This window comes from Cricetulus griseus (assembly GCF_003668045.3).
Source record: "Cricetulus griseus strain 17A/GY chromosome 1 unlocalized genomic scaffold, alternate assembly CriGri-PICRH-1.0 chr1_0, whole genome shotgun sequence".
Lineage (NCBI taxonomy): Eukaryota > Metazoa > Chordata > Mammalia > Rodentia > Cricetidae > Cricetulus > Cricetulus griseus.
The window spans coordinates 1,684,791-1,710,250 of record NW_023276806.1 but is presented as its reverse complement, the minus strand read 5'-3'; the positions used below and the strand labels follow the sequence as shown (position 1 = coordinate 1,710,250).

The window sequence follows — 25,460 nt, the reverse complement described above, 5'->3', positions numbered from 1 at the left end:
CACAAAAAAGTATGATAAAGTTGCAACTAGAGAAACAACTTTGTTTCCTCTTTCCTGATTCATGCGTCCTTTTGCCTGCACTCTTCCTCTCACCTAACATTGCCGTTTCTAGGTCTAATGTTAGACTACACCCATACCTTATCATATCAGATTGTAAACCCATCCAAGGTACCTCCAGAGCCCACTATAATCTCACTTATCACAAAGAAGTAAAAATTGCTTCTGGTGACCTTTAAGATAAAACTCTGGAACCACAAAATGACGAGTGGTGATTGCTAGGACTCCTAAGTAGTAGTTTCCTCTATGAAGTTGTATCCACATCCTCAGTATGTGTGATTCTTTCCCTGGGCACCCCTTCCTATTAACTCCAGTGTTTAAATCTACCTTAAAAATCTTTTTCATGAACTCTAGGTCTGCCTCAATCTAGCTGCTCCTGTGCACCTCTTTCAGATGACTTTAGGATTTAGCTGAAATAGACATAGTTAGGATGCACAATAGCAGATTATTGAATCTTACTGTATTTCACCTTTATGATTGTTAATTTTAGATACTTTACACTGTTAAGTTTTAATCCTCTTTTACTCCAAAAGGGGAATTGTAAGGGACAGTAAGCCACGCCTGTTAGAAGCTGGCTACAGGTGTGCCTGACCACACCTGTCAAGGTGAGGTCAGGATGACGAGGCATGGGCTCTTAAGGGGCCACAGAGTACATGAAAGAGCTTCTCTCTAGTATTTATCTCAATAAAGATATCTTGACCATACAGACTATGGATCGTCTCTTGTGGTCATGTAATACTCCTGGACTTATTTTTTGGAGCAAAATCAAGGATTTTGTATCTCTTGGATGGAGGTCCCTCCCGAGGGAAGGGAACTCCCCAGGCTTCAGGGGTGGAGGGTGCAGGGTTGTTTCCTGCTGTGCCTCTTCTGAAGTCACCGTGTAAAATCAGCAGCCAAGACAGCCATTCCACTTAAAGAACTTCAGCACTATTGAGTGCCTAATACAAAGTTCTTTCTTTATTTTTTATTTCTATTTATGTATTTGTTTGTTTGTTTGTTTGTTTGTTTTTCGAGACAGGGTTTCTCTGTATTGCTTTGGAGGATGTCCTGGAACTTGCTCAGGAAACCAGGGTGGCCTTGAACTCACTGAGATCTGCTTGCCTCTGCTTCCGGAGTGCTGGGATTAAAGGCATGTGCCACCAACGCTAGGGCAAAGTTCTTTCTTACAAACAGGCCTGAAGCTAGGCCTTGAGGACTGAAACCTGTCGGGGCTATAAACCTAGTTCAAAACCTCCTGGGAAAAATGAGGCCATCTGTCAAAATAAAAAGTAAAAAGAAGGCTATGCACATACTCAGTGGTAGAGCAATTGTTTACCATATACAAGGCTCCAGATTTGGTGCCCCAGAAAATCCGTTTGGTATACAGAAAAAAAATAAAAATAAAAAGTAACCAGTCCTAAAAGCAGGTTCTCTCATTTATAACTGTGTACTTATATAGTAAAATCCTTTGATCTTTCTTTGTTTTGTTTTTGAGATGGGGTCTCATGTAGCCCAAGCTATCCTCAAATTCCTAGTCCTTCTGCTTCAGTTCCCCAAGTGTCACAGTCCCCCAAGTGTCACGAACACAACTGTGTGTCACCACATGGCTGAAAACCCGTTTGTTACAGAGAATTCTTTGGGACCAGAGCTACTCCTGAGATAGTAACACAGGCACTAGGTCCACCACTCATTGCCTGTTAAATGTTCATGTACTAAGAAGATACTTAAATAAGTTTTGAATTGTATGACTGGATAGCTAATAATGCCACAGGATCGTTTCTTCAGTATTACTGAAGGCAGCATTAGACCCTCTGGACCTGGAGTTACGTTCCAGCAGTTACAAACACCAGCAGTTGTAGCTGCCATGAGAATGCTGAGAACCAAACCCAAGTCCTCTTCAAGAGTAGCAAATGCTCCTAAGTGGTGATCCCCTTCACAGTCCCCGTCCTCCTCAGCTTAGTGAATGAGGTAACACTGAGACCTGCTTCTCCTGCTAATACAAAGCAGAGCAAGATGTATTTGTCCATCTCCCATTTCTCTGGAGTGTAGGAAAGGGCATACAACGCCTTATTGATAGAAACTTAGTAATTGAAAGGTCCAGGCTTTAATGCTGATCGGCTTTACCTCTTTAAGAGACAGACCCCGCCCCTGACAACAGTCAGGGCACGCACAGGAAAATATGCTACGTCATCACCATGTCACCCGCCACACATTACGGCCTGCGTGAGGACTCTGGGCATGCGTGGAACCTCAGGGCGCATGCGCAGTCTTCCCCTTAAAAGTTCCAACTTCCCTGCTGCTCCCTCTCTACCTCTCTGCTGTTTCTTCTTCGCTCTCTCTCATCTACGTGCCCTCTCTGCCTCTCTATGGAGACTGGCCATGGCGTTCAGCCATTACCCCTGTTTCTCTTCTCTCTTTAGTCTCCATACTCTTCTGGGCATCTAATAAACTGGTTAACATGTCTCATCCCCCTCTTATCCTCTTTTTCTTTAAAAATTTTAACAGTAATCACCTTTTAATAAAAATCATTTGACAATGTCCATTAAAAGTAAAAACAAAACTCCAAAACAAACAACAAAACAAACCAATAACAACAAAAAGAACCAGGGCTGAGCTCAGTTGGTAAAATGCCTGCCACAGGAGCATTAGGACCTTGAGTTTGAATCCTTAAATTGGGAGTGGTGGCACATGCTTGAAATCCCAGAGTTGTGGAAGCAAAGACAGGCACATTCCTGGTTCTTGCTTGCAGCTCGTCTAACCTATGCCTAGGCTAATGGCTATGGGACAACCTGTCTCAAAACTCAAGGTGGCAGCTGGAGAGGTGTTGTTAAGAACACAGGCTGCTCTTTCAGCAGACCCAGATTAGATTTTCAGCACCCACATAGCAATTTCCAGCCATCCATAATTCCAGTTCCAGGGCTTCCAACACCTTCTTCTGGCTTCAGTGGTCACTACAGAACATGCTGCATAGACATACATGCAGGTGAATCATCCATCCATACACACAAAAGCAAATAAATTAAACATGTGTGGGGGCACATGCCTTTAATCCTAGTACTTGAGGGGTAGAGTCGAAAATGACTCCAAGGCTAGCCCGATCTACATAGTGAGTTCCAAGCCAGTCAAGGCTTCATAGTAAACTCTATCTCAAAAAGAAAAATATAGGTAAAAAGTCCCAAGGCAGGTGGTGTCTGAAGAATGACAGATGAGGTTGTCCTTTGGCCTCCATACATGTGTTCACCTGCGTACACACAAACACATATATTCATACACACATTATAGAATTTGAATTTACTCCTAACTTTTTGAAAAAAAAAACACAGCAACAACAAAGCCAAGCATGGTGGTACATGCCTGTCTTAGTGTTCGATTGGTGTGAAGACACACTATGACCAAGGCAACTCTTATAAAGGAAAACATTTATTTGGGGGCTTGCTTACAGTTTCAGAGGTTTAGTCCATTAGCATCATGGTGAGGAGCATGACAGCATGCAGGCAGGTGCTAGAGAAGTGGCAGATAGAGAGGGAGGGAGAGGGAGAGAGAGGGGGAGAGAGAGAGATAGAGAGAGGGAGAGAGAGAGAGAGAGGGAGAGGGAGAGAGAGGGAGAGAGAGAGAGAGAGAGAGAGAGAGAGAGGAGAGAGAGAGAGAGAGCGTGCGCTGAATGAAAGCCCCTCTTCCCCCTAGTGACATACTTCCTCCAACAAGGCCACATTGAGGGACACTCTTAGAAGTAACAGTAACCCGTGCGGCAGAGATCATTTGTACCAAGGCTTTGTGTCTGGATAAACAGACGTCACACCCCAAACACAGCTGGGAGCTATGAACACTCATTTCCATAAAAAACATAGGACTCATGGACAGGGAATTTGTCTGTTTTACAGGATCCTGTGATTGACAGCAAGGATTGCTTTATCTGACCCCTTTGCTCTGTTCCTTTGAGAATATTGTTGTTGTTACTTTAAGTTCTGGAAATAATGCATAATTGAATATAGGGTAAGGAGGGTCTACAAAGCAGTTTTAAAAGATTTCCCTAAATCTTTTTTCTGTGTATGTATGTACCTGAATGTGCCTATGGACCTAACATGTGTGTTGCCTGAGGGTGGGGTATTGGAGTGTAACTCTCTGGAGCTGGAGTTATAGGTGGTTGTGGGTGCTATGAACAAAACTGATACTCTGCAAGACCAGTGAGCACTCTTAACTGTTGAGTCATCTCTCCAGCTCCTATATAAATCATTGTGTAAAAGATAAATCTAACCCATTACCTAATCGACCAGTGGTTCCTGAGTGTACTTTCTTTGGGAAGCTGGAAAAACAGAGGATGGTGGGCACAGGGAGAGCTGATTCCCAGGAAAGTCATCAGGGCTGAGAGGGCCCTTCCTGAAGGGAGATATCTATGGTAGGCTTGCCAACAGCTTAAAAGCACCCTTCCCCTCAGCTCACCTTGGGGATTAGGAACAGGGCCTTGTTAGCCATTCAATTGGTCTTTGGGAATGTTAGATAAGATACTGCACTTTAAAGCAAAATGTTGATCTCACATTCTGTAAGAGTTCAACAGCCACATGCACTGTTTTCTCCGCACCGTCAAATTATCCCTACTCCAAACCTCATGCCATTTGATGGAATGAATCTTGCTTGGTCAAGGCATGGAGTCCTGTATAGTCCAAGGAATGCACACTCAGTAATTAGGTGAACATCTTTCAAAGAGAGACATTTATGTATCACTTCAGTAAGAGTGTCAAACACACATCTCTATATAAATTTTCTTTTTTAACAAAAATTTTGGGGTTCTTTTTTAAGAAATTGCCATAAACACCACACTGGTAAGTGGCGCACAGGCATTTATTCATTTAACTCTTACAATACTATGTGAACAGAAATTACTATAATTCCCATCTTAGTCATACGGAAACAAGCAGCAGGTCAGATGACCTGCTTATGGCGAGTTACTCTGAGTCAAAGCAAGCAATGTTGGTGCACCAATTTGCCACTGTCAGTCTGCCTTGCCCTTTGAGACTAAACTCTGGTGGCTTCTCGGGTCTGGCCTGATCTGAATATTAGGAACTACACTCCTGTACAATTCACCAATTGGGTCATCTGAAGGTTATTTCAGAGTTCCCTCTCTACTATGAGATGAGGGACCAATCTTGCAGTTAGTTTAGGGACATTTAACTATCTTATTATTTGGAACACATCGATAAGTAAATTCAATTTACTCTTTTGTTTATGGTTACAAATATTCATCAGTAGCTGGGGCTGTTTTACTTGGTTTTCATGTTACTAATAGGATTGATGAAGCTATTTGATTTAGGTACACCATATACTTCTGGGAGCATTTGCTTCAAGCAGAGATCTTGAAGTATGCTATATATTCCTTATAAAGAAGGACTTACATTTCTGTTTGTGGACACACATGCTTAATAGATAGGATACCTATGTACTAGCTACTATGTATATGTTTGAGTGTTTTCTGCTATATTCACCCTTTTATACTCAAATTACTGTGTGTATGTATGTGTGCGTGTGAGGGAGAGAGAGAGAGAGAGAGAGAGAGAGAGAGTTGCTGACATTTATCTTTTCTTTTGACCTCATTAACCAGGTTTCTGGCACTCTTTCTTCTTCTACACATCACGGTGTGCGTTTTATCTGCCTTAGGGGAATTTTAAGGGAATTGCTTCCTACAAGAGCTTTATGCAGCAATGGGCTCTGGTTTCCTTGGTAATCCCTGCCTCTCAGATTTCTAATGAATGGAAATATTAGAAAGTGTTGACCACAGGAAAGAAGTGGAAGCAAACACAGAGAGACACGGGGAAAGGGAATAAAGTATGTGGAGAAGGTATTGGTTTGAGTGAATTTGCTTTTCTTTACTTGTTAGAGAACCGGTGTGGGTGTTGTCGGGAGATTCTGAAGAGGCCAACCTCATAAACAGGCACATATGGCACTTCCACGACTAAAATATTCCTAGATCCACCTCAACAATATGGAGGCTGGGAAACTGTATTCTAGGTAATTGTGACAGCCTAAAAGACAAACCTGCACAAAGGTTAGGAGGGAAAGATGTAGCCTAGTTGCACTAAAACTAAAACACTGTGCATGGAGAACTGAGTGAGAACATTAGCCACCATTGCTTTTTTCTTTCCCAACATCTTATTATCGATTATTTGGGAGTTGCATATAATGGACCCCAGTGACATTCACTTCCCAGTCTTCCCAGGTCCACCCCCCCTTGTGATCTCCCCTAAAGAAAAGGATTAAAAAACTCATCAGGTCCAAATGTATTGCCATATATTCACTCGAGCACGGTCAACTTCCAGTGGCCTTGAGGGCACTCTCCGGAGACCAAGCATTCAAAAAAATGAGTCTATAGGGGCTAATCCTGTTCAAACCACCACAGTTCCCTTAACAGCCGTTCACTGGTCACTTCTGGAAATTATCAGCAAAATCTTTGGAATGTGTGAATAGCAGACAACTGGCTTCCACTAGCCATAAAGCAAAAGCAAGCCATGAGACAGTCTCCAAAACCCATAATAATGCTTTTCCCCGATTTAACTGCCTATTCGATGTCTTCGTCAATATATTTGGCAAATGCACTGATTTATGGCCTTTGTTTTGCAGCTCTAAAAGTTCATCCATGCTGGAACCTGCCCTTCAGAACAATCCAAAGTGATGATCCCACCAAGGCCCAGAGCAACTCTCTCTCTCTCATCCCCTTACAGGTGAGAACTATGTTTCTCATCAACAGGTTGATTGATAACCCAGCCTGCCTTCATCTTAGCCTTGAAAGACATCTCATAGTAAAGATAAACTAGATTCATTACTCTTTATGATTAAATCTGGTTTTCAAGGATTGGGCTAAGCCCCACCTGTAACCTTAACTACAAATGGTTCTGTACTCACCTTTCTGGGAAACAGCAACCATGCCTTTGTTTCTAAAGGTTATGAAGACTATCTGTTGTTACAACTACCTTGTTATGACCACCTTGTTATGATAACCTTGTAACCACGTCTTTGTCTGGAGGTTGTTATGACTAACTTGTTATTTTCCCACAACTCCTATTTGCCTGCCACACCCCCCTTTGGAAAACCCCTACTCCTGAAATATAAAAATCTTTATCTTACTCATATACAATGCTTAGCTACCGAACCCCACCTTTAGGTTAAGGCAGCCTGTGTACAGGAATAAAAACAGACTGCTTTAATTAATTCGGGCATGGTAATTTGGTTTGGTGGTCTACTCCCCTCTGTAGGATTAACATTACAAAGATAGATATATTTCTCATAAAAGTCAGAAATACTTGTGTTTAGAATAAGTATTTATCTGGTCAATTCAGAAGGCTGGGTTGCTACTAGGAGAGGTGATTTCCAAGAATGATACCTAGTGTTTATTTTCCTTTTGTCAACCTCTTCAATGCTATAGCAAACCCTTGTCACTCACTTTTGGAATAGATACTCTGGCAGCATGAAATGAATCATGAAGTGTATCAAAATTGCTACAGAGTACTCTTAAAAAAATAAATTTGTGCATGCATTCATCTTAAGTCATTAAAAAACAAGATCTCGTGGTAGACCTTACTATAATTTTCAGCTAGTAATGGATATTAAATGTTGTTATCTGTAATAGAATTTGAAAACATTGCTCATTTCATCTGACTGCAAACCATGGATACTGCTAATGCTTGTACAAGTGTGCTTTGTGACTGACATTCAGAATAAAAGGAGATACTACATTTTATGTTAGGGCAAAATTCCATGAAATTTCCTGACCCAAAACTTCATGCCAAGTTAATAAAACAAAAGTCATTGTGCAGAGAAGAGAAAAATAATGGAACTAATTCTGAAATGGAAGTGAGCTCTGGACATACAAACAGCTCATGGGAAGACATGGCGGCCCGCCAAGCTGGGAACGTCAGCTTAAGAGTGGTTTTCACAGAAGTTTTTAAAAACCTGGTTCAGACATTTCTTCCTTCACAGAGACGACGACTTCTTGCTGTTTATTTTTATTTTATGTGATTGGTGTTTTGCCTACACGTAAACCTGTGTGAGAGCGTCGGATCCCCTGGAACTGCTGGAGTTTCAGACAGCCGTGAGCTGTTATGTGGGTGCTGGAAACTGAAGCTGGATCTTCTGGAAAAGCAGCTGATGCTCTCAGTTGCTGATCCACTTTTCCAACCCCTCCACAAAGACTTTCTGGTCACTGGATTTGTTTCGATATCAAATTAATAATTTCTTCTCTTACGTTATATTTGCATGTTAGAGAAGTTCAGGTTTTTGTAGTACTCAATATTGCAATATTGTTAGTGTTCAGGAATCTGTGCTGGCCTGTCCTCGGGGTTCTGACAGGATACGCCCTCAGCTGCAGCTACTAAGAGCCCCACCTGAGCTCCCTTTTAAAAGGGCTCTGCTCCCCTCACCTCCCATTTTTCTCTCCTCCTCCTTCTCTCACTCTCTGCTTCCTTGCCTGTCTCTCTGTCTTTCTCTCCTCTCTTCTACTGCTCCTGCCCCCCCGAGCCAGTCTCCCTTCTCCCCCTTTCCCATTCACTTTTCCACAATTAAAAAAAAAAAAGGAAAAAAAAAACCCACTCCACTCAAGGTCTTTGCATGGCTTTCTCTTGTGCTCCACTTCTTAAAATTACAACATTGATTCCCTGACCCGCAAAGGCTCTCCTGGCGTTTCTACCTGCAGGCAGTTTGAGGCACAAAGGGAACCTGGTCCACATACGCCAATCCCCTCTTTGGATCTCTGGGTCCCTCCATCCAAAACCAGCATGACTGGATTGGTGAGCCCTACCCTTTCCCCACTTCTGGCTATTCCCACGAGTGAGGACTCCATCTCTCCAGCATGGTTTTTGCCTTTTGGACTGGTTTAAGCCCTGGTACCAGGTAACCACGGCTCTTTTAGACTTGGAGCCCTTGGCCTCTGCCCTTTGTTTGATGAACTTCTGGGAGGCCTATGCGTGTCTAGAACGCTATCCTTGGGTTCTACCACCCTGGCCCTTTGATTCATGAATCGTCTGGCAGCTTGTGTCTTTCTTGCTGGATCCTTGCTTGATTAAAAACCATTGGATCTTGTTCTGCTTCATTCATAGGCATAAGTTTACAGAAATCGTCTTCCAGGCCCTTTGTAATAACTTCACATTGGGCCCCTACCCCCCTGCTCCACCCTTAATAGATCTGCTTTCTTGTTCACTGGTGACTTTGCCTTCCATTCAGTATTGGCAATTGGGTCTCTGGCGGGGCTACCCATTTCTGACCATTCCCCTGGATGTGAGGCTTCATTTCTCCAGCACAATCTTCTCCTCGCCTTCTGGCTTTTCTCAAGGTCCTGGTACCAGGCAACTGTGTGTCTTTCAGGCTCAGAGCCCTTGGTACCTGCTGTGTTTGACAAATCACTGAGCAGCCTGTGCCTGTCTCCAAGTCAACCCTCTCTGAATTTACACCTTCCATTGGGATGTTTTCTGGAGACCCACTGGCCATTCCTAATCAGCTGTTGTTGGACTACCAGCTGTTGGCCACAGAACTGGAGGCACAAGACTCTCAAACTTGTCCCGGTGACGCTGTGGGGATGGGAAAGGGTCAGGTGCTTTACGCCACAGGGAATCGACTTGGATCCACCTCCAACAGCATTTCGCCAGATCCCGGTGGCGTCTGATGATTCCTTAGAGCCTGGACAGTGAAGGGAAACAGCCAGCTACTCCAGGAAATGGTTAGCACCCCAGCTTTCCCAGGTCCCCCAAGGATGAACAACACCCCTTAGGTCAGCAGGAAATAGTCTTGAGAACACGGTGTACTCATCCTCACCTCATCTGCTACCCCTTTCTAACTCCTCACCTTTTTTATAATAAATGAAAAGGGAGGAAGGTTGGTATTCAGGCATCTGTCCTGGCCTGTCCTTGGGGTTCTGACAGGATATGCCCTCAGCTGCAGCCACTAAGAGCCCCACCTGTGCACATTCACTATGTTCCCTTTTAAAAGGGCCCTGCCCGCCTCCCATCCTTCTTTCTCTCCCTCTTCATCTGTCTCTCCTCTCTCTCTGCCTCTATCTTTTCTGCTGCCCCTGTCCCCAGAGACCTGTCTCCCTTCTCCCCTCCCCGCTTTTTCCATTCAGTTTTCCTCAATAAAACATCCCTTCAGCCAAGCTCTGTTGCATGACATTTTTCTCTTGAGTGCGGCTTTTTAAAATTACAACAAATATTACTCGTATTTTAATGTCCCTTCCCTCTGTAATATACTATAAGCCCTTGAATTTTAAAGTTTAGGGGTAAATGTGTTTGCTTTTGGAGAATGGTCACTCCGTGTGTCCTTCCTGCCTCTACCTCTTGAGTGCTGGGATTACAAGCATACACCACCACAACAGGTTGTCTGAATTTAAAAAAATGCTATGGTATTTGACTGCACTTGAAGGACACTTAGGAGGAGTTTTTACAGTCATGGAGAGGTAGTAGCCAGTAATGAGATACAACTCTGGCTACCTATTATTAATTTGTTTTGTTATTTTACATTTCTTTGTGTGTGGGTACTCACCAGAGGGCAAATTGTTGGTGTGGGTTCTCTCCTTTCACCATGTGTATTTCAGGGATTGAATTCAGGTCCTCAGGCTGGGTGGCAAGCCATCTTTACTGGCTCATTATTAATTTTAGAACTGAGTTCACTCGGTAGCCTAGGCTAGCCTTGAATCTGTGTGATCCTCCTGCCCTGCCTTAGTTTCTGGAGTGTTAGAATGTATTGGTTTGAGATGCCAGGTCCAGTTTAGGCTTCTAAACGTTCACAATTTCATCACACACACACACAGCGTTTGATTCCCACTCAATATCTTGACTAGTCATTCTATATTTTATGGTGTTTTCAGGGTTTTGTTTTATTTTGGAGAATGCAGCCACTTACGGGCTACTGTAGAATTCCTGAATCTAAACGCTGTTTTCTACTTCCTCCAAGAATTTATGTCCACATTTTCAAAATGTATAAGTGGTTCAAACAGCAAGGACCTTCAACTCGATGTGCTAATCTTGCACTTACTGTTTAAAGAGTCTTAAACCTTTTCCAGACTCACTGCACCCGGTTTATGCTTTCATTTGTCTCTTTCCTGGATCTGTCCTGCCCACGGAGGAAAGGTAGCAAGTCCCAGCTTAGGGTGTCTCTAAGATTGCTGTCCAATTATTTGTTTTTAAATCACCCCACTTCCTCAGGTAAGCGTCCTCCACATACTCTAACTCTTGATGTTTGTCCCAAATACACTCAACTAACAAAGTGTGAAAATGCTCCCAGTCCTGCTGTAATGCACAGCCTTTAAATTCCAAAGCCAGCTCTTGAATCCCTCCAAGATCACCTTTCAGGTACTCCAAAAGCTCGATTTACCCCCTTTTTTTCCTGTGTAAGCTGGCCATCCGTCCTTCCCCCTCACCCTTGCCAGTCAGGGCCAGGTACCAAGCAGCTTCGCTGAGGCTTCTTAGCAAAATGTTTATCGAGCGAGTGTCCAGCGTCACATCCGGCGTGCCCCGAGGGAGGCTTCCACCGACGTCCTGAGGGTTTTAAGCAGCCAGAGTTTAACTGTTGTTGACCTCCTTTGCAGACCAGAGCCCGCAGAGGAAGCACCTGGGCGGAGCTCAGAGTCTGGGTCTCCTCCAGCGGTAGCGCCCGGCCCAGGGTGGAACCCTGTGCTTCGGGGAGCGCGGGCGCCGCCGGGACCAAGAACGCGGGGTGCAGGAGGGGCTCCCCGCTCACCTTCCGCGGCGTTATCTCCGGAGCTCTCGCGAGAGGAGCCGGGGCAAGATGGCTGCGCCGAGCCTCTCCGTGTGAGGAGGAGGAGGCGGGCTGAGGCGGCTTCGCCCGGCGTCGTGTGGGTCCTGGGCTCCGGGGCCGCCGCCGCCGCCGCGCCTCCGGGAGATGCGCGTGTGGCGGGCCGCGGTCGCCCGGGGAGTTCATGCTGCGAGCGAGGCTCGCGGCGGCCGCCTCCTCTCTAATCGCCCGGCGGCGCCGCCGCCGCTCCGGCCCGGGCTCGGCCCGCGGTGAGCCTCCCGGAGCCCGCCCTGCGCGCCACGGCGGCGGCGATGACCGGGGAGAAGATCCGCTCCCTGCGGAGGGACCACAAGCCCAGCAAAGAGGACGGGGACGTGCTGGAGCCCTGCGAGGAGGAGGAGGAGGCGACGGCCGCGCTCGGCGGCGCCTTCACCGGCGGCCGGAGCGGCGCGGGCCCAGGCGGCGGCAAGGGCGGCAAGGCCGGACATAAGATCTTCAGCAGCCACACCACCACCACCATCACCACCACCACCACCGGCTGCAGCTGAAGGCGGCCCGCCCCGGCCCCGGCCCGGCCCCGGCCCCCCTGGGCGGCCACCCCCGCCGCCGCCGCGCCGCCGTGGCCGTGGTCGCGGACGGAGGCGGCTGCCCGTCGCTCTACCCGGTGCACGAGTGCGTCTTCAAGGGGGACGTGAGGAGGCTGTCCTCGCTCATCCGCACGCACAATATCGGACAGAAGGATAATCACGGTGAGCGAGCCACGGGCCGCCCGCCCGCCCGCCCGCCCGCCCGTCCGCCGGGCCCGTTTTCCCTTCCCTACCGGGGCACGGGGGTGGCGGCGGCGGAAAACCCGCGAGTCTCTTTTGCAGCTGCAGCGGGGCCCGGCCGGGCGTCCGGAGGGTTTGGGTCTCGTGGGTGCAGAAGGGATGCGAGCCTCCTTGTCCCCGTCCACCCCGCGCCGAGCATCTCGGGGATCGGTGGGCTCGTCTCGGGGCCAGGCCGTTCCGTGTGTCAAACGTCAGTGTCGTCTCACATCCAGGCAGGTCTGGTAGGCTTTGGGGAACTGTCTTTCTTTGCCCTCCCTTCCTTCCCTCTCTCCCTCCCTTCCCTCCTTCTGGGAGCTTGAACTTTGAACATGGTATGTGGTCGCTCTCCGTCACGACTCCGTGCAGTTAGGTGTGAATTGCATTGGTCACCGTGCTGTCTTTTTTTTTTTTTTTTTTTTTTTCCTTTTGGTCTTCTTTCAAGAGCTTTAAAACACCGGTTCTTGAAAGCCACACAGAAAAATGCGTCTGGCGTTGGATTTCCCAAAGCCATTGAAGAGACTTCTCAGTCGCTGTTTTTATTGCCCTTTTCCCATTAGGAACAACGTTTCATCTTGACTAAGACCAAAGTCGGTACTGTCATATTCATAGTAAAGTCTTACTGGCGTGTTTGAGAAAGCATAGTATTTGGTACTGAACGGTATGTACTTTTGGCCACCTTTTGACTGCTGACACCCCACCCCCTTCCCCGTTAAACAAGGAGTTTTAAGATTTATTTGCTTCCATTTGTTTTTCGTGGTGCTGGGGATTGTACCTAAGGCGTCGTGTGATTGTGAATTGTTGAAACTAATGTGAATGGCGATACTATTTTCCAACATTTTATAAACGGACCATTTGAAACATTAAATAGTTGGCAAATACTGTTGGCAGCTGTTTTTAACCTAAGGTGACAGTTGTGAGGTTAGACTGCTCAAAGCATTGCACATGAGTGCAATAACATCTGTGAAATGAGCTCCCTGAATTTCTTTGGTTTGTAGGCTTCTTGTCTAAAGTTAGAACAAAAATAGAAAATAAGTAAATTATAAGTAAATACGTTTTTCTCTTATAGTTTTGTAAGTGAACTTGTTTTCCGAATTTACAGTATTTCCAGTTATTTATAGTCATAATGCCACTGCTTATTGTTTAATCAAATACCAAAAAAGTACCCTGAAACTGTCTCCAGGTTTTCATTTCACGTTTTATTTAATGCTGCTGTTGTAATAAGCACATGGGAGAACTATATCCTGAGTTAATTTGAGTTGTAGTTCTAGTTTATTGGTTATGAGGAGGTGATTTAGATGTGGTCCCGGTGGTAGCTGTTATTCATCTTTGCCTTTAAAGTTTAGTTACATTGCCTTAAAGTTGCTTTGAAAGTGGCCAGAACACTCCCTTTGAGAGTTCATGCTCACTCTTTCAGAGACAAGTGGATGTCACAGAAACTACTGAAGTTTCCGAATTGCTGACTGTTGGGCTTCCAATTCTGTATTTAGCATTTGTTAGAGCTGAATCCTGCTCATAGTATTTAGAACTCTATGTACCCTTAGAACCCCATCCTTTACCTACCAAAATTTACTTTTTAAATGAAATGTTTGTATTTTGTTTAGCTGCCTTGTGTTTTCATTTGATGAATGCAACCAGTGGCTCCTGCCAGTGAGAAGTGTGCCTGTGCCTTCTTCACGTTCCCATCAAGGAAGAAGGCTGCCGCTATGCTTTTTTACATCCCTGTTACACTCTTAGAAGAAGTCAGTTCTGTGTGCCTGCATGTGGAAGTCCGAGGACAGCTTGTAGGAGTCATATCTCTAATGTCCCTCCTTCGTTGTGGAGGTCCCAGGACCGATCTCCGGTTGTCAGGGTTGGGCATGGATGTCTTTACCTGCAGAGCTATCTTGCCTACTCTCTGTTCCTTCCTGCAGTGCTGCCTTGATTTACTCTGGGTGCTTTGTGCCTGTCTTTGCTTCCACAACTCTGGGATTTCAAGCATGTGCCACCACACCCAACTTTGTTAAGGCCCTCATGCTTGTGTGGTGGGCATTTTACCAGCTCGATCTCACCCTGCGTTTTTACTTTTAATGGACGTTGTTAAATGATTTTCTTAAAAGGCTCGTACTGTGTTTCTATCAGAAGAGAGTCCAGAGAGACACAGAACTTTGCTAAGGTTGCATGTGCAGTAGAAACCACGAAGCTAGAAATAGAAATAGTGTCGGGAAGTGGTGACCCACAGCTTTAATCACAGCCCTCCAGGATGCTCTCTTGAGTGTGTGGCCAGCCTGGTCTATGCAGAGCAAGTTCCAGGACAATCAGGGCTACACGGAGAAACCCTGTCTCAAGAAACAAAAAAAAGGAAGGAAAAAGAAAGAGAAATAAATAATGGCTAGAATTCCCAAGTTCCTGTCAACCTCTTTGTGAATTTCTGTGGAAAGTCAGTTCTAATGTCTGTTTTGTTTTGCAGTAGAGTCCTTTAATGCATATTTCTCACTTAGTATTTACAGTATAAGTTTGTGGCCCTGGTTTGTTTGTTTGTTTGTTTGTTTATTTTGTTATTGGGAGCCTTGTATTCTTTATATAGGAGCCTTGTAGAAAGATTCTGTCACTAGGTAGCTCTCATTTTCTGTAGAATTTTTTGCATGTTTTTAAATTTCTTGGTGGAATGGCACAAAGAAACACATGGGTCCTTCACCCACATGATAGTCCATTGGAATCTTTGCAGGAGTGGTGGTATGCCCTTATTTTCCAGTCAGTGCTATCTGTTTTTTTGTTTGTTTGTTTTTCAAGACAGGGTTTCTCTGTGTAGCTTTGGAGCCTATCCTGGCACTTGCTTTGGAGACCAGGCTGGCCTTGAACTCACAGAGATCTGCCTGCCTCTGCCTCCCCGAGTGCTGGGATTAAAGGCGTGCGCCACCAACGCCCGGTAGTCAGTGCTATCTTTTTGCCATGTGATGTGCTCTGTGAAATGTTCAAAATGGTTCCTAAAACATAGTAAATAAATACTCAGTGTTTTAAATAGGTAAATTAAGACTGTAGAAACTTTCTGTTCCTGGAATCCTGTGAGGACAGTGAAGGTAGGGATGGCCGTGCACAGAATCTCTACAGCAGCTGTCTAACCCTCACAGTACAATATGAACATGGGGCTGGAGGAGTGGCACTAGGGTTCAGATCATTTGCTGCTCTTCAGTCCAGCTCCCAGCACCCCTGTCTGACCATTCACAGCCACCTGAAACTTCTACTGCCAAGGGATCCATCTAGCCTCCAGGTACCTGAACACATGTGGTATAAATAGACATACTCATGCTCATAAATAAAAATTAAAATCAGATGTATTTTCAAGGAGGTCTAAAGGTTAAGAAAAAGATTTTTATTTATTTATTTATTTATTGGAGATAAGGTCTTTCTATGTAGCCTTGGCTGTTGTGGAACTCAGTGTGTTGATCAGGCTGGCCTCAAACTGATAGAGACCCATCTGTCTCTGCCTCCCAAATGCTGGGATTAAAGGTGTGCACCATTCCACCTGGCTTATTTTTATTACTCTGTGTGTGTGTGTGTGTGTGTGTGTGTGTGTGTGTGTGTGTGTGTGTGTGTGTGTGTGTGTCCTATCTGTCTACATGTGGGTATGTGCATGTGAGTGCAAGTGCCTTTAGAGGCCAGAATTTCCCCTGGAGCTTGAACTACAATTGGCTGTGAGCAGCCTGGTATAGGTGCTGGAACCCAAACTATGGTCCTCTGGAAGAGCAGCAAGTGCTCTTAACCACTGAACCATCTCTCTAGCCCAGCTAAAACCTTTTTAATGCGGTTTTCTCAAGTGATCTGCTGTGAATTTCTCCCTTATTCCTTCTTGCATTTCTTTCTGTCAACCTATCTGTCACCTACTCATCCAGTTTTTGAGACAGGTCTTATTGTGTACTCTCAGCTCTATCCTCAAGCTTGAGATTTTCCTGCCTCAGATTCCCACAACCAGCTTACAATTACTCTCAAACACAGTGCTCTACAGTTAAGGTGTTTTGTTTTGCTTTAGTTGTTTTCCCTTGTTTTATGTGCAGAGCTTGCTGTCACTGCCTAAGTTTATTGTTCATTAGTTCCATCTATTTGGACAGATCTTTGATAAACTTTTTGCCATATATTGCTTTTTCCTTGATAAGATGTTAGTTGAATACATCGGCTAATGAAGTTCAGAAGAATTGTATTCTGGGTTTAAAATATTGCTTTAAATTAAAGTTAAATATGATAAAATATGAACATCTTGTGTCCAACTATACCAAGTGATTGTGCCTTGGGAATTATTTAATAACAGTTTCAGTGGAATAGGAGAAAAATAATACATTAAAAGTACACGTTTTAGGGTTTTCTGTTGCTGTGAAGAGGCACCATGACCACAGCAACCCTTATAAAGGAAAACATTTAATGGGGGTGGCTTTCTTACAGTTCAGAGGTTCAGTCCATTATCCTCATGGCTGGAAGCAAGGCAGCATGCAGGCAGAGACGCTGAAAGTCCTTACAGTTTGATCCAAAACTGTCTCACAGTGCCTGGCTTGAACATGCATGAGACCTCAAAGCCCGCCTCCACAGTGACATACTTCCTCTACCAAAACCACACCTCCTAATAGAGTCTGTCTCTTTGGGGACCACTTTCTTTCAAACCACTACAGTACACAAAATTACTCTACCTTTATTGTTACTATATCTTCAAATGAATTACTTTTTCTCTTTAATATAAAATTAAAGATTAAGTCACCAGAGAGATGCCTCAATGGTTAAGAGCACTTGCTAACCCTAATCCTAACCCTAACTCCCCCCCCACACACACACAGAGTAATGCAAAATTTAAAAAACAGAATGGTCTAGCCTTTTACATTGAGTGTCAAGATTTTTTTGAGCCACATTTGCTCTGAGCAGTTTGGACAGTTTGTGTTTATAACGAACAAACGGACATTAGAGAGTTTACTATTGAGTACTTCAGAATTGAAAGTGGTAGAAATAGATTGAAGACTTGGTTTGGATCATACTTCCTGCTTGTTAAACATGTAGTTTTGTTGTCTCCCTAAGTTAAACACCCTTAAGTTAGTCAGATTTTATTGACTCTTAGTAATTTTGAAGTGACTGACAGTGGTGAGAATTCAGGATGTGTGAAGTGTTCTCCCCAACTTTTCATAGCTCTGAGACATTGCTGGTGTATTTGGAGATTTAGTGAAACCACCTTTGATTCTGTTGGCTGGCCTATGGCAGGCTGTCTTCTGTGTTGTAATAGCTGCCTTGTCCTTGAGGTTTAGGTAGATTTTTGAGGATTTAATTTGATGGTGTATTAATACTGCTTATCAGTACAATGGAGGGCAAGATTATTGGACTCCTGGGTGTGCTAGAGTTTTTGCTGCACAGCAGTTACTGCAGGCTCTACAGCATTGTACTGAATTCTAGGAAAACCCTGTACTATGTCCTTATATGTGCTTCTTTTGGTTGATTTTCAAGGACAGCTCAGAGGAGATCTGCCTTGTGCTAGAATGAAAGTATTTTTGAGAGTAAAAGCAGATTTGAGATTGTTCTCTTGGTGCTTAATGGCTTTTTTTTTTGATTGATTGGTTTATTCGTTCAACAGATAAACACAGAGCTTCTAAGATGTGTTTTTTGGTGCTAGGGATGCAGAGGTGAACAGACTAGCACAGTTCCTGTTCTTGTGGGTTTGCATGCTAGTTGGAGAGCCAGGCAGTAGACAAACTAGTGAAGTGTGGTGTGACTATTAATGAGTCATATTGAGTGTGAGTGTGTGTGTGTGTGTGGGGGGGGGGAAGCATTAACGGAAAATGTTAAGCAGAACAGAGTCTAGAATAGAGTTTGAAGCAAAAAAGAGTAAATGCAAAGTTACTGCCCTCAGGGACTCGGGGAGAACACTGTGTATGATAAAGTGGGCAGGAAATAAAAATGTGGCTGGAGTTTGGAGACTTAAGAGGCAGCCATGCTGTAAGCTTGCTGAGACCCCGTGAAGGCTTCTGTGTGTAGCAGCATAGAATGCAATCAGGTGGTTTTCAGCAGAGGTCTGACTGTGGTTGCAAGGCTCACCCTGCTGCTCCATGAAGCTGATGCCTGCACACACAGACAGGTTCATGGAACAGCTGTTACTGGAAGTGAGGAGTGGGGTGGATATAGGGTCTTGTATGTTTACTAAAGTAATAACATTTTTGAGAGAGTTTCTTCCTGCTTGTCTGGATTGGGCTTGGATATGTCTGTAGAGCTTGGAGCTGTGCAAGGTCTGGAATTGTAAATTTTTGCTTTGCTCTATAACTAGGGTGCGCAGATCAAAACTGTCTCGTGTTAACACAAGTACTGCTTGCCTTCTGTGTGCAGGCCTTTTCACTGAGCACTCAAGGCCTGTTGAGCGCATGTCTTTCGGGTGCTCTTGGAAGCTGCCTTTCAGGTACTATGTACAGTGCCCTTCTGCATGCTGAGGGGAAATGAGGGAAGAATATTTCTGAAACTGGCTATGAGCCGAACTACATACCCCTTTCCCCACAGAACAATATTTTTTCCTTGGGGAAGAAAAAAAAAAAACAAACAGGCTGTAGACAATTAGACATTTGGCAGATTTTTCTCTGGTAAATGAATGGATGGAGCTTGATCCCATTTCACACAAAACTGTGTTTGCTGCTAATTAAAAGAAGGATTAGCCAGGCTGTGGTAGACCACAACTTTAATCCCAGCACTCTGGAGGCAGAGGCAGGCGGATCTCTGTGAGTTTGAGCGAGTTTCAGGACAAAAAAAAAAAAAACTCTGGAAAAACAAAATCAACCAAACAAACAAAAGAATAAGGCTTGTAAATAATAAAAGTTCGAATTTTGAAAACTTAACTCAGCCATTTTAAACTTACTAGGTTCCTAGTTCTTAGACTCACCACAAACCATGGTCACATGCGACATGTTGTCTATTGGAATATGTTAGTATCTGGATGGCTATGAAACTTTTCTGGATGTGTTTTCATAATGACATGTATTCTGTAATCATGTCTCAGGTTGGGAGTTCAGTGCAGAGGTAGTACTGAACTCTGGTGTGTTTGAATCCCCAAGTTTGGTTCTTTGAAACACACACCATAAAAATTCTATTCACACTGGGATGGAGAGATGGCTCAGCGGTTAAGAGCAATGACTGCTCTTCCAGAGGTCCTGAGTTCAGTTCCCAGCAACCTCATGGTAGTTCACAATCATCTATGATGGGATCCCTTGCTTTCTTTGTGTGTGCAGTTACACATGCAAATAGAACACTCATATATACACAACATACATAAATAAATCTTTAAAAAGGCGTCTTTTGAAAAAAATAAAATAAAAATTCTGCCCAGTGTGTTTCAATGTAACAGATCCTGGTAGAATTTGGATTTCCCATTGCAAATGCCTTTAAGAAATCATTACATCACAAGTTTTAGTACAGTGTCAAAGAGTTCCCTCAGCTATCTGAAAACAAACAAAAAACCTTTCTCTTTACAACATTGAGATTGTGTAAAACTATATTTTCTTCTTATACTTTAAACAGCTTTTATTTTTGATGATGGTAATCCGTCCTTTGCTCAGCATAGGCAAAAATGTTTTATCCTTAATTAAATGCAGAAACAAGATCTTAAAATAGTCTCCATTCTAGTATGGCATACACCAAAGAAATTTATATTTTTAATTAAAACATTTTAAGTAAGCCACTCTTGTTATTAGTTTGGACAATACACTTAGTTTTCTGAAGTCCTAATCTCATTTAGAAGCAGCACTCCCCCCCCCATTGGCCTCAGTATTGCCATTATAACTATGGAATAAATTACTATAATTTGGTACATGCATGCATTGTTCAATGACCACATCAGCATAATTAGCATTTCTATCTCTTTAGATATTTTCATTTTCTATTTCATGGGAACCCTCAGACTCTGATCTCCATTTTCTCTGAATCATAGTTGTAGACTTGTCATTGCTTTATTGTGTCAGACAACATCTCAGTTATGTTTGGTACCATTGTCCACTCTCACTGTCTCCCTGTTCTCCTTTTCCCAGCCTCTAGTGGCTCCACTGGCACTCAGTGTGTACTGGATTAGCCCCTGTTGTATCTGCAGATAAGTGACAGCGCCAGGGTTGTCTTTCTGTGCTGTGTAACTTGCTTTTCTGCCTTCTCCAAGTTTAAGAGCAGCAGTATTTGTCTTGGTGTTTGCAGCTTTTCTCCCTTCCCTTAACATGCCATCTTCCTCTTCTATCCATGTTGCCAGAAAAGAGAGTAAAGCTTTATGGTTGAGTGGTATTCCACTGCCCATTTTAAAAGTCTGTTTAGTTTCGATGGACACTTCGGCAGGCATCTCTTTGACAGAATAATTCTGAGACCCTTTAATATAGTTCCTAGTGTTGCAGTGATGACTAACCATAAAATTATTTTTGTTGCTACTTCATAACAGTAATTTTGCTATTGTTATGAACTGTGATGTACATGTCTGTATTTTCCAATGGTTTTAGGTGACCCCTTGGAAAGGGGTTGTGTGACTCCCAGAGGAGTTGAGACCCACACCTTGGGATGCAGCTTTAATGTGTACCCCAGAGTGGGATTGTTTGATCATATGGTGTTTTAGTTTTGATTTTTTGTTGAACTTGACATTATAAATACAGTAATGCCAGAATTAAGTAGAGTTAAATAACAGTGTAATGTGATTGTTTCTATAAAGTCTAGTGTGATTGAAACATGTCCTGTTGTGGAAGGCAAATGCAGGTAGCTGGTTAGAGCAGGTCTGTAAACACCTGCTTTAGGACACCAAGTGAATGTCTTAAGTTTGCCAGTTCTACAGGCTGTTATGAGAGCAGCCACAAACTGTTCACAAGAGATGAGCTATGGCTAGGTTCCAGGAAAGCTTTGCCATGTGCCTACTCTGATTTGCTGGTGTTCTGGATTCCTTGAAATTCTCATATGAATTTTAATACCAGCTTGTCAATTCATGAGAAGAATTACTGGAGATTTTCAGACGAGATCGGACACGTTCAGGGTGGTATGGCCGTAGACTACTGGAGATTTTCACTTTGCCAACTTGAGTAGTATAGATGGTGTATTAGTTAGTTTTGTGTTGTGATCAAATACCTGAAAAGCAGTTTGTGGGAGAAATGGTTTATCTTGTGCCCATGCTGGGGAGGCTACGGTGGTAGTGCAGGAGTTGTTGGCACTGCTTGCTTACATCTTGGAGGGCCAGGAAGCAGAGTACGGGGCAATTTCCACACTCAAGGGACTTTCTCCTTTACCCCTTCTATTCACTTCAGGGCCCCTGCCTGTGGGATAATGCTACCCACTTGTTCATCCAATCTGGAATGTATCTGACTTGCTGAGTGCGGTGGCACACCTTTAATCCTAGCACTCTGAGGCAAGGCAGGCAGATAGCTGAATTCCAGGCCAGCCTGGTCTGCATAGTAAGCTTCAGGACAGTCAGGGCTACACAGAGACCCTGTCTTGAAAAACCCAAAAGGGGAGAAACAAAGTGTCTGACCAATCAATGCTTTGTTTCTTACAACAGTCTGATCTGTAAATTTGGTGCTTTCTTTATGTTTAGGTACTTAATTTCTTTTATCAGTTAATAATTTTCAGTTTGTTTTATACTATTTTATCTTTGACCTCTGAATAGCAAACCTCACTTTTCCAGTCCCTTGAATTCTCTGTAGAAGAGAGTCTCACAGGAAAGTGCTATGAGTATCGATCACACACAGTGAGTGTTTACAGGGGCTTAGAACCTGTGGAGGAGAAACGGAGGGCTGTGCTTCCTTCTCTCTCATGAGACCCGAATTCTTCATTGCAGGATGAGTGAGCAGAAAAGAAAGTCCATTTTTTGATATCTGTGAGTATTCACTGTAAGAAAAAAGGTCATTGTCACAGATGTTAATAATACTGGGAGAAACACAAGAAAGACTTAAGTAATCATAATTGCCTGATTTTTTCCCCCCATTAATTCTCTACGAAGATTCTTCTCTGAAACTGAAGAAAATAAGTCAGTGTACAAAGAAATTGGAAATTTTAAATGCAGTTCCTTCATTTGACATGTAAATTAAATGCAGAAATACCATGACACTGTAGAAAACTGAGTGATATAGAAAATGTGCTCAAAATTAAGTAATACAAAATTGCAGTAAATTGAAAAGATGAAAAATAAAAGCAGGGTGATGCTATGTACATTTTACTTGGAAATGAGAGTAAGAGCAATTGATTAGAGAATATTTTAAATTAAAGGGAAAGTCCATTTCTTTCTTTTTTTTGAGACAGAGCTGCATGAAGCTCACGCTGGCCTTGAACACATGACCTCTTGTGTGCTTCACTGTTGGTGTGACTACAGTCATGCTTTAACCATATCCACAAGGAAATGCTGTTGATATAAAGTTAGATGTGATCCCAAAGGCAGAGGTATCTTTGTATTTTAGGGGGGAAAAGTATTGCAAAGAGAGTTTTAAAAGCATTATTTTCAGTGTGTACATGTATGGTCAAAGGATGACTTGCAGGAGTCAGTTTTCTCCTTTCACTGTATCCTTCCCTGGGATTCAAACTCAGGTTGTCAGGCTTGGCAGCAAGTGCCTCTATCTACTGAGCCATCTCAGTGGTCCAAAAGTTTTGTTTTTTTGTTTTTTGTTTTTTTTTAACTTTTTGAAAATGGAGTTTTAACTTTATTTCATATCCATAGAAAAGTTGGAAGAATAGTTCAGAGAACCTACAAATCCTTCTTTGGTTTCTGACAGACTTTCCTCTTATCACTTCCCTAAACAATTACCATAGCTATCATGTATGGTCTTTAGATGATAGTCTTCAGGTGTAAGGCATGCAGAAGCCACGCATGGCTCTCTGTGGAATACTGGTCATTTTATAGGAGGTTGTCTATAATGGGCAGTTCTGGAACTGACCCTTGGATACTGAGGAATGATTGTGTACAAGATTGTGAGAGGAACTGAAAACATTCTGCCAGTTTACCTTAAGCATAGTAGCATTTCCCTACAAGACCACAGTGCAGTGAGCACATTTTATACTACTTATTATTGAAAGTAGTTTCCTTTATTTTTATTTTATGTATATGAGTGTTTGCATGTGTACCTCATGTGTGCAATGCCCACACAGACCAGAAGAGAGGGCATTAGATTCCTCTGGAACTGTAGTTATCAATAGTAGTGAGCCACCATGCAGATGCTAGGGGCTGACCCTGGACCCTCTGGAAGAGCAGCCAGTGCTGAGCCGTCTCTGCAGCTCCCTGTAGAGCTTCTTACTCTTTGCTGTTCTCACACAAGTAGACTAATTATGCTAAAAGGACAAAGGCTGGTATGATAATGAGCAGGAGAAGAAATCTGAAGCCTGCTGGAACATGTCACACGTTGAGAGTGAATGTCCTGCTGGTTGCTTTGGGGCAGGGCAGAAAAGGGATTTTGGGCTTCACTTTTGCCCCCTTGAGTTTGTCATAGAAAATGAATAAAGTTTCTTGACAACAATCCTGAAGGAGCTGAACCCTCATTTAAATAAAACTTAGGTTGTTATGGCTTCTAATTTAATTTTGTTTTCAATTTTAGGAAACACTCCTTTACATCTTGCTGTGATGTTAGGAAATAAAGGTTAGTAAATACTTTTCATGTTTAACTTCACTCACACACATTAGTGTTGTCATTAAAAACATATTTGTGTATATGTATGTGACTTCAAGCATGCCTCTGCATGAGTATGAAAATTAAAGGACAACTTGTGGAAGTTGCTTCTTTCCTTCTGCCACGTGGGTCCTGGGGATCAAAGTCATGTTACCAGGTTTGGTGGTAAGAGTCTTCACCCAGTGAGCCATCTTGTTGGCTCCAGTTTGGTCATTAAAAATTACTTAGCCAAGGGCTAGAGAGAGAGCTCATTGGTTAAGAGTAATTGTTGCTCTTGCATGGGACTTGGTTCAATTCCGGTTACCCACATAGTAGTTTACAACCATTTATAACATTATTTCCAGGGAATCCAGTGTCCTCTTTGGACATACTTACATGCACAGACATACATGCAGAAAAAACACACTTAAAATAATATGAAAAAAAATGTTTAAAAAAAACTTCATAAAACATTAGTTTCAGGGGATACTGGTAAGTAGCCAGAAGAAAACAGACTTTCCAGGTAAAATCCATGTGAGAAAATCAAGTTACTAAAGTCTCACCCTAGAGCCTTGACAAAACAACACGTGCTGTGACTTTGATATTGGGGCAAGCATAGGATTGTAGCGAGTTGTGTCCCACAGTTATTTTATATTACCACTTTATGAAATTTTTTAAGAGACAAGCATCTGGCAGAATGAATTTTGGGAAAGGCTTGGATAGATGATTCAGGGCTCACAAACAGTGTTGATACTCTTTTTTGAAAACATTTAAATTTGTTTCTATTTTATGTGTCTGTTTTGATCACATGTATACCTGTGTACTATGTTCGTGCTTGGTACACTTAGAGACCAGAAGAGGGTGTCAGATTCCTTAGAACTGGAGTTAAAGGTGGTTATGAGTCACCCAATATGGGTGCTGTGAACTGAACCCAGGTTCTTTGGGAGAGCAGGAAGCATTCTTAACCATGGAGTCCTCTCTCTCCATATTTTTCGATTAAGCATTTTAAATTAAGTTTTCTTTAGGGCTTGATTGATTTAACTGTAGCTCCAAGAGATCTGACATTCTTCTGGCCTCTCAGAAGAATGCTTGTGAATGCTCACTGAGAGCGTTTCCTCCATCCAGTACACTGGATGGTGTAACTTGTTCTCTGGTTACATCATTTGTTGGCTGGCAATAATTTATTTTTCTAAAAAGAGCTCACCCCTTACTTTCATGTTTTCTGACAATTCTCCTGCTCATTCCTGTCCCTTTGCTATAGTGCTCCTGTGGTTCAATACTACTCAGCCAGTATTGGTTCAGACTTCCAGAG

At 43.3% G+C, this 25,460-nt stretch overlaps 1 protein-coding gene and 1 long non-coding RNA gene across 2 annotated transcripts in view; one reads left to right on the top strand and one right to left on the bottom strand.

Annotated features, from left to right (window-relative positions):
- Positions 1–8,559: 8,559 nt before the first annotated feature.
- LOC118239445 lies at positions 8,560–11,970 on the bottom strand. The gene is made up of 2 exons (XR_004771577.1): positions 10,555–11,970; positions 8,560–9,696 (listed from the first exon to the last, which is right to left on the bottom strand). It is a non-coding gene; the product is annotated as an uncharacterized LOC118239445 (long non-coding RNA).
- Ankrd13c (ankyrin repeat domain 13C) overlaps positions 11,931–25,460 on the top strand; it is a 47,687-nt gene continuing 34,157 nt past the window's right edge. The window contains 3 exon segments of the mRNA XM_027395203.2: positions 11,931–12,290; positions 12,293–12,515; positions 24,098–24,139. Of these exon segments, the coding sequence (XP_027251004.2) occupies positions 12,078–12,290; positions 12,293–12,515; positions 24,098–24,139 (478 nt within the window). The 5' untranslated portion in view covers positions 11,931–12,077.